The sequence below is a fragment of the Epinephelus lanceolatus genome, chromosome 6 (assembly GCF_041903045.1).
Source record: "Epinephelus lanceolatus isolate andai-2023 chromosome 6, ASM4190304v1, whole genome shotgun sequence".
NCBI lineage: Eukaryota > Metazoa > Chordata > Actinopteri > Perciformes > Serranidae > Epinephelus > Epinephelus lanceolatus.
Genome location: NC_135739.1, coordinates 21007488 through 21016495, shown reverse-complemented (window position 1 = coordinate 21016495; position 9008 = coordinate 21007488). Strand labels below are relative to the sequence as shown.

At 41.6% G+C, this 9008-nt stretch overlaps 1 protein-coding gene across 2 annotated transcripts; it reads right to left on the bottom strand.

Moving 5' to 3' along the window:
* Window positions 1–581: 581 nt before the first annotated feature.
* plaat1 (phospholipase A and acyltransferase 1) lies at window positions 582–5697 on the bottom strand. Of its 2 annotated transcripts, XM_033622584.2 has the most exons (5): window positions 5422–5687; window positions 4549–4598; window positions 3906–4044; window positions 2187–2455; window positions 582–781 (listed from the first exon to the last, which is right to left on the bottom strand). In XM_033622584.2, exons 2-5 carry the CDS (start codon window positions 4573–4575, stop codon window positions 680–682), a joined length of 537 nt encoding a protein of 178 aa, XP_033478475.1. In that variant the 5' UTR covers window positions 4576–4598; window positions 5422–5687; the 3' UTR covers window positions 582–679. The 2 variants fall into 2 exon arrangements, with proteins under 2 accessions (XP_033478475.1, XP_033478476.1); XM_033622585.2 differs by lacking the exon at window positions 4549–4598 and having other exon boundaries at window positions 5422–5697.
* Between the last annotated feature and the right edge of the window lie 3311 nt (window positions 5698–9008).

Sequence of the window (9008 nt, the reverse complement as noted above, 5' to 3'; positions counted from 1 at the left end):
CCATCCAGGGGCATAAATATTGGGCCCCTGGGGTTGAGGGGCCCATAGAGAGAGCAGACCCTTGCAAGTGATTCAGATTGTCACCTTGGAAATATACCTGTGTTTAAAGTTAAATTATATAAGGTTCCTGGTTCGAATCCAGGGTGGGAGAGCCCTGTGCGGAGTTTGCATGTTCTCCCCATGTCAGCATGAGTTTTCTCTGGGTGCTCCACTCTGCCTTCCTCCCACAGTCCAAAGACATGCAGGTTAATTGGTGACTCTAAATTGCCCATAGGTGTGACTGTGAGCGTGAATGGTTGTCTGTCTTTATATGTTAGCCCTGCGATATTCTGGCGACCTGTCCAGGGTGTACCCTGCCTCTGCTTGACCAGACTGAGGGTTAACTGTAATGACATGTTCTTTGTAATTTGGGTCAACCATTTAAAATATTTAAAAAAAAAAAAAAAAAATAATAATAATAATCTGGGTCGACCATTTAAGCAGTGCTTCAGACTTATTAATATTTGACCAACAAACACAGTAGGAACCATACAGTGTGAACTGTATGAGGCCATATGACTCTCCAACACACAACACAGTAGTTTGTAGTTTTATTAATTCTTTATTTTCATTGTTATTCTTTTTAATCACAGCCGCATGAATGTTGGGAGAGAACACCCTTCAGTGAAGAACACAGCTGTCAGAAAGGCCTGTTTCTGGATCGTGTGTTGATCAGTCCCAGGACAGAGAAGGCACTGGCTGCTGCCGTCACCAAACTGATGGCCCCAATGGCCCGTGTAGCCTAAGGAGACAAGGAGGACAAGACGAGGTGGACTGAGGATTACCATGATCTTTAAGATAATAAAAAGGCTATAGAGATGAGTGACATTCAAACACAGATTTGGGACTGGAGTAACTTTCTAACCTCTACCAGTGGTTCCCAACTGGTAGGTCGCTGTCTAAAAGTGGGTCATGGGTCCATTTTGAGTGGACCGCAAGAGACACAGGAATGTTTCAAGTTTGTAATAAGAACACTTTATTTTGAATTATAGCAAATTACCCAATTACCTATTTTGAAGTGCAGTTTCCTGTTGTACAGTGAGTGAATGCCACACAGCTACTTTAAGAGACCCAAAACTAGTCCAACACATTCTCACTCAGACATCACATATCGACATTTGGTTGTGGACTTTCTGCATCGACATATGATGAGCAAGGTACGCTGGTTGGTTGTTGACGCTCTAGGATGCATTTTATACTATCTCAACATAAACACACTACATCGGTACAACACTGCGAATTGATGTCTTTTTTGCTTCAACAACAAATGCACGTGGTTTCATTTAGCCAACACATGCAGGTAGTTGGGTTTAGGGAAAAAAGAACAGGGTTTGGCTTTACATTCTAATGGGAAGCGAACACCGGCCTCCTGGGTGAAAGCTGGTGGTTGTTGGACCCATTCACCACCACTCTTGCCCATTCTACTCTGACTTTCGTCGTTGTAACTTTCATTCCTGTCCTGCCGTGTTTTCCCCTGACGCTGCTGGGTGCTGTTTAACAAAAACGCCATCCAGCCACGTATCATGCTAACGTGAAAGGACAGGTTTTTTTGTTGAAGTCTGACTCCGGAAGTTACTACCCAAGCGGCAGATTTCAACGACTTCGGAGTGAGACCGGGTTGCACGGCCAAACACAAGCATGCCGTCACTTAAATTATTAAATTGTGTGGGCCTTGAACTAGTGACAAAAGAGAAATCTGGACCCTGTAGCTGGACCAGTTGGGAACCACTACTCTAGACTTCAGCCATAACTTTAACAACTCCAAACCTGTGCTTATGTCTAACCAGTCAACGTAGGCCCAGTGATTGTATTTAGGTGAGTTTACCAGGTAAAAGAAAGGTAAATTAGTGTTCCTTTACACAAACTGGCTACCACACAATGACAGAGCTGAAATATACACATAGAAACAGTCTGAAGTGCAGAAAGTAACACAGGCCACTATAAAGCAAATGTTAGATTTATTTTATGGTATGGTTTACTTGAAAGAAGTCACTTTTAAATGTGCTGTTCTGCTCCAAAAATATATACTCAACAAGTAAAGCTATGGCAGTGGTGATGTTTCATCATTCAGTGTGGTATGAGGAGTGAAAAGTTAGTGTTTTGCCCTGATGACACATGAGACAGAAACAAAATAAAAAGTGAGAGACCTGCTCGGACACCCCCTCCCCGTAGCGCAGAAGGGTAACAAAGTGCTCGCAGTTGCTCCCCAGCAGGTCGTAAGACACCTCCTGGCCAATGAGGACTTGCGCTCGCTGAATGATTTCACAGGTGGGCAGGGGTGTGTGGTTGTGGTCGTACTTGTTGTTGATTCGGTACGAGTCGCTTCCCACCACCTCCTTCAGCAGCTGCATGCGCACCACTGCCTTCCGGCTGAAGACGGACTTCACACTGGACATGGCGGCTGCCTGGTTCTCATCTGGAGAGGAAGAGGAGAGCCTCAGTGTGGCAACAAGAGTTTATTCTATGGACTGTATAAGTATTTACCAAAACTGAATATGTTCTACAAAATATCAAAAGATATTTGTGCAAATCTGAGGATCATTTGGCAGAAGGTCTTAGGGTGTGAATTAAGCAATGAGGTATAAAAAAAAAAACAGTGGTGTGGTGGTTAGCACTGTCGCCACACAGCAAGAGGGTTCCTGGTTCGATTCTGGGTGGGGGAGTCCCTCTATGTGGAGTTTGCATGTTCTCCCTGTGTCAGCGTGGGTTTTCTCCAGGTGCTCCAGCTTTCTCCCACAGTCCAAAGACATGCAGGTTAATTGGTGACTCTAAATTGTCCGTAGGTGTGAATGTGAGCGTGAATGGTTGTCTGTCTCTATGTGTCAGCCCTGTGATAGTCTGGTGACCTTTCCAGGGTGTACCCGGCCTCTTGCCAAATGTCAGCTGGGATAGGCTCCAGCCCCCCGCGACCCTCAAGAGGATAAGCGGTTAGAAATGGATGGATGGGTAGGGGTAATAATTATGGCTTTAGCCTAAACCTTTTCGATCAGCGAAATTTGCTTTGGTTTGTCACAGCTTTAAAACTAATGACTAATTATTGCTATTTATATATTTTCTTCTTGTGTGTGTCTGACTGGTATAAGTTGGAAAATGGCAAAATTAACTGAAGCTAAACTAATCTAGAAGTATGACAGTGTAAAAATCCCTTACAAGTCAAAATCCTATGTTCAAACATTGACCCTTTTTCCTGAAGAATATTTTTAGCATGCTTTCTTTATCTGATAGGAAACACAGGCTGGAGTTTTTCACCACTGCCAAACAATGACTGTGTTAAATAGTTAAATAGTTGTTTTTATGAGATGGTTTTGTGGCTTTACATGTCCTGAATCAGGCCGCAGGAGGACCCGATAGGCTACTTAAACCCACAGTATCAAAGTGCTTCAAATTCAAACTTCAGTTCATATTACTAATTATCTGATGTGCCTAGACCAGCACAGTTAACATTTTGAGTTCCAAAGCATCCCCATCTTAATGTGTTATGTATCTTTACATGTTAACGGATTCATTGTTCTTCAAATAGGCTGGTTATTCCTTTCCTCAAGAAGACAAAGATACAGCTTTAGTTCGAAGGAGAACATTGATTGTAAGGAACAGAACATTTACTGCAAACAAGCCTTCACAAGTTTAGAGGAGATTCATGGGTACCCATAAAACCCATTTTCATTCAGATATCTTGTGCTGACAGTTCAAGGGACCCTTTGAAAATGGCCATGCCAGTTTTTCCCTCACCAAGATTTTGCCTAAATGTAAAGCACTATTTAGCCCCCATTATCAGAATCAAAATCCAAAAAAATTATTTTATTTTATTTCATTTTATTTTTTTTAAATATCCAGTTATACTCGTCTCTTGGAGGTTTCCTACTGACCGACAGGAGTTAAGTTGATGATGTAACCATCTCCCAGATAGAGCGCCCAGTGCTGATAGGCTGGTCTGAAGATCTCAATGAGGTCACCAGGCTGGGGGTCACCAGTGGGTTCAGGAAGGTCAGGGTCATTAGAGGCCATCTGCACACAGAGTGAGAGAGAGACAGTATATATAAACCAGCAAATAATTATTTTACACATTATCTGCTTCCTTTAAAGTTACACTCAGCTCCAAGTGTGTGTGAAATGTGTCTGTTGTACAAAAAGACATTTGGTGGTAAAATAAGGATGTTTAGAGGACTGGCATTTTGGAAACATAAAAATCTACACAAATATAATGCTTTTATATCATAATCAAGAGACATCTAATGTAGGTTGGCAGGCCTTGAAAACTAAACACAAAATTTAAATCTTACTTTTCTGTCAGCTTTTGTAAACAGTTGCTGCATGCTTGTCAAATTATATCAGTGTTACAATTTAGGAAACTATAGCTGTAAATACACACGTAATGACTCACACACGTTTCCCTTTTCGCAGGTCAGCAGGGTCACTCACACTCCATCTTTACACGCCAACATTCAGCCATCACAAAAACACACACTGTTAAATTTCAGGGTCGTACTAACAGCCTTTCAGTCGACTTACAGTAGAGTTTTGTTGTTGTTTATCCATCCCACATCATGCTTCCACAAATTCTAAAAAGAGAAGAAAACACAGACAGGAAATACAAACAACAAAGCTATATTTAACCCACTGACGGATCACTGAATCTTAGAACTGAGAAATAATACTGACAAGAGTCAGAAGACAAAATAACTAAATTCCCGGAGACAGAGAATGCTAGATAGGATGGTACAATGTAAAGGGCACCCATACATACACACACAGACAATACACACATGAGCTCTTGTGTCACCTGTGCTGCCACAATAGCGTCGACACAATAGGGAAGCTGACAGAAAAATAGTTTGAGCCCGGGTTATTTCACATAGAAATAATCACCCATAAAAATCTGAATGATTGTCACTGTCACAGTGTCTGATAGATTGTTTTTAAATGAATTCCCTCTGACACTATAGTTTAGTTTGGATCAGAATTACATGTGGATGGAATGAAATCTATATCTGTCCAGGAGGGCAATTAGTACATCCATCTCATTATTAATGTATGGCACTGGAGCCACACTGAAAAAAGACAGCCTCATATTATTTCACCAAACCAAAACTCTAACATGAAGGTAAGATAAGCCGAAGAAGAGAGAGATAAGAGGAGAGATGTATGAAAACACACTTAACTCTGTATATGATTAGTTTTATCATACATTATATAGTAATGCTCTAAAAACATCTACATTTACTATATATACATGACATTTTGTAGAAATATATACTGTAAAAATAAAGTGCCATCAATACCTGTTAAGTCCCTTGTTGTAATGTTACAGCATAATGATAGGGTTTTTTGGATTCATGTCAGAGGCTCAAACAGTCGACACATGCACACAGGCGTAATACTTACTCAAACACCAGCAGCTTTTTCTTCCTCACCATTTTAATTCTCCATCATAAATCCGCACATAACCATAAAAAATGCAGCCAGAAAAGAAAAACAGAAAGAGATTGATCCCGAGTTTCTGAGATGATGAAAGGTTGCCAAATATCCCAAAAGCCAAACCAGACGCTGGAGGTCCTGGTGGAGGTATTTCAGTGCTCTGACTGATGACAGTTTGCCACAGAGGCTAAGGTCACACAGACACACACATACACAGAGAGAGGCGTTTCCTCTCTGCCATTGTCCCATTCACAAGCAGCCGCATTACTCCCCTGAATAAGAGTCATTGTGGGCTCGCAGAGGCAACACATGTATGACGGATTTCATTGAAATGCCGTCTGATCTCTGTGCTAGGAGAGGTGACATTAGTGCAGCAGCCAGTGTCCATATTACTGTGTGTCTACGGGTTCTTCACATTTGAACACATGAATGTAATTTGCACAGAGAGCTTGGTAAAAGAAGTTTTGCACAATAACTAAGTGTACTCCACGTCTCACCCAGTGATAGTGTCCAATTCCCTGCAACCCAGCAGAGAGGAAACAGGAGAGATACTGGCTGGGTAGATGGACTAAATGGGTGGACAAGTGTAGATTACTCGTTTGATGATATCCTTTTGACAACTGGCCTAAAAAATCAGATATCAAGCTTGAGGAACTCTTAACCCTGCAGAGGATTTTAATGGAGAGTTCTTAAAGTTTTTCAAATACTGTAGGAAACACTTCTTTCCTTTCATTTCTTCTATTTTTTTCCCAAAATACATGACATCAGAATGCAGAGAGTAAAGCAGGTACTGGAAAGTCAGCTGAACAGAAAGAACAAGGTCCGAGCCATCAACATGTACGCCCTGCCAGTCATCAAATACTCTGCTCACGATGCATGGAGGGTTTCATCCCAAGCCCAGCACCCTGAGACTGTACACTAAGTATTGTGAGGGGGATCAAGGACTGGTGAGCGTCAGAGCCACTGTCCAGGATGAAACAACCAAAATCCAGGAATATACCAGGAAAATGGCCCCCAAAGATGAGCTGCTAAGTGAATACATCAGGCAGCAGAAACCTGATAATGCAGAAGAGGAGGATGAACCATCATAGAAGGACAAGCCCCTGCACTGCATGTACCACCGACAGATTGAAGAAGAAGAAGAATTCCTACAAGTGGCTGGAGAGGGTTGGACTGAAAGACAGCACAGAAGCACTAATCATGGCAGCACAAGAACAGGCACTCAGTACAGGATCAATAGAAGCAGGGGTCTACCACAGCAGACAGGATAATATAGACAAGATATATTGTGCAGGATTTTCCTTAAAAACAATGTATAGACTCACAGAGAAGACCATAATTCCTTGCAAAATAAGAAAAATAATGTCCTCTTCGTCTTCTTCTGCGTGAGTGGGTTTTGAAGATACACTGTCTAAGATTTTTCTAAATATAATGCATCGACTCAAACAGAGGCAAGCCCTCTCAATCATCACTTATGACCCACTAGAAGTGTGTGGTGGTGTGTTTTTCTGCAGAGACTCTGCCCTCTGCCTGTACTTTCTTATTTTCTGTGGTCGGGACATTTGTGGGTGTGTCTCCCCACAGCACTCAGGTGAGGTCAGGGCTTTGTAAGAAGGTATCCACCAGGTGCCGGACCGTAAGAAGCAGACATCAAAGTGACACTTGCTGTAAAAAAGACAAATATAGTGAGGCAAAAAGCCAAACCAGAGTGAATCTGGGGTTGGCTTTTCCTTTTGCTGGCCAGTGTGTGTACAAACAGTAACTGACAATCCTCCATAGGATTGTGTAAGGATAGTATACCTTTAACTCTCATACATAGTTTTAAACTAACTCATATGCTACAACTGCTTAATAGAGGGGGGCAGCAGTAGTTCAGTCCATAGGGACTTGGGTAGGGAACAGAACCCCGTCTGGACCAAATATGGAGTGTGGACCGACAGCTGCAGCCAGTCTGCCTCCTGAGCAAGGCACCGAATCCCCAACTGCTCGGGGTGCCTGTCCGTGGGCAGCCTCCTCACCCTGGGTCCTGTTTGCACCTGTGTATTTTGGGCCTGTGTGTATATGACAACAAATCCCTCTGGGATTAATAAAGTATATCATCTTCCTCTTCTTCTTAGAATTCCTGAAATTCAGTCTCAGCCTTTGGTTTTCATGTGACACCTCAAGATTTACAGTGGATCCGTCTCGTCACCCCTCTAACCACATCTGGCAGCGGCTCTACCATGCTGTACTTTAGCCTCAGCTTCATTAAGGAGATCTCAGGGGTTGGATAGATTCTTTGCGCATGGATTGGCTGCTGACCGACAGGCTGTTCGTCACTTGTCCCCGCCCCCCTCCGGTCGTACGGTGCAGTCAGAGCAGTTAAGTCGTGTCAAGTCGGTCAAGCTCACGACAGTACAGCTGAGCAGAGCAGGAAGTGTGTTAGTTTTACTTTCAAGATAAAATAGAAAAGAAATTGATGGGAATTGAACTTCTGTAGCTTTAATAAAAACATTTTTTTTATTTAAATAATTGAATGAACTACAAAAATGTAGTTTAAAAGTGCATGCGGCATTAGTGTGGGACAGAAACTGTCTAACAGTAGTATTTTTGTGGCCTCAGCCTACACCTTTATGGTTTGGTTTTTGGTTAGAAAATATTAATGCTATGCACTATTTTTATTTTGATATTTGTGTGTTTTTTGTTTGTTTTTTTCTGTTTCATCCCAACCTGTTTTAGGAATCATTCATGAAAAAAATAAATGCCAAATATAAAGGTCTTACAGGAAACTTAGTAAAGCTATAAACTGTATAACATATTCGGTATCCCTTCGAGATTCCTTGTATCCCAGGTTAAATCGTGCTGCATTTTCCTTTTCTTTTTTTCAATAATTTGAGGACTAATGGCGACTAAACCAGTACAATCTCACAACACTTGATCGTAATGATGAAACTTCCAAACAGCTGCTATAAATAGCACTCCAGGTGGGAAGGAGAATATGTTTTTTTTTTCTTTAGGAGTGAACTGTCCCTTTAACTTGACCTTCTTTGCACTTTCTACACACCGCGGGTTGTTCCACATTCCTAACTGACACAGTCATCCTGAAGATGTTTCCTGATCTCTAACAAACATCTCAAGATTTAAGAAGCAAATCTTCAAAGCTCATCCTTTCACTGGATAATCCAAATCAATTCTGTGGTGTCAAGAGGATTATCAGGAGCAGGTCTCACTTTAAGCAGCCTGTAAACAGCCAGGCTACACATAGTATTTACAGTAGAGTTGAGCACAGCATGTACATGTAACCAGATGCAATAAACTGAATGCAACAACTTTATCAATTCATTTTAAAACAGAAACATATTTATATTACAGCTTGTAGCCCACAGACATAATTATCCACTACAAAATGTGCATACATATGCACAGAATTTATGTGTCTTCTAAAACAGCTGTGTAATAAATGTGAAATGCTTTATATGCTTATTTGATGAAGTGTATATTTTTGTATTTGGAAGAACAGTTGTCCCCTGGAGGCTTGGCTCATTGAACAGTCTGCTCTGCATAAAGGAACACTT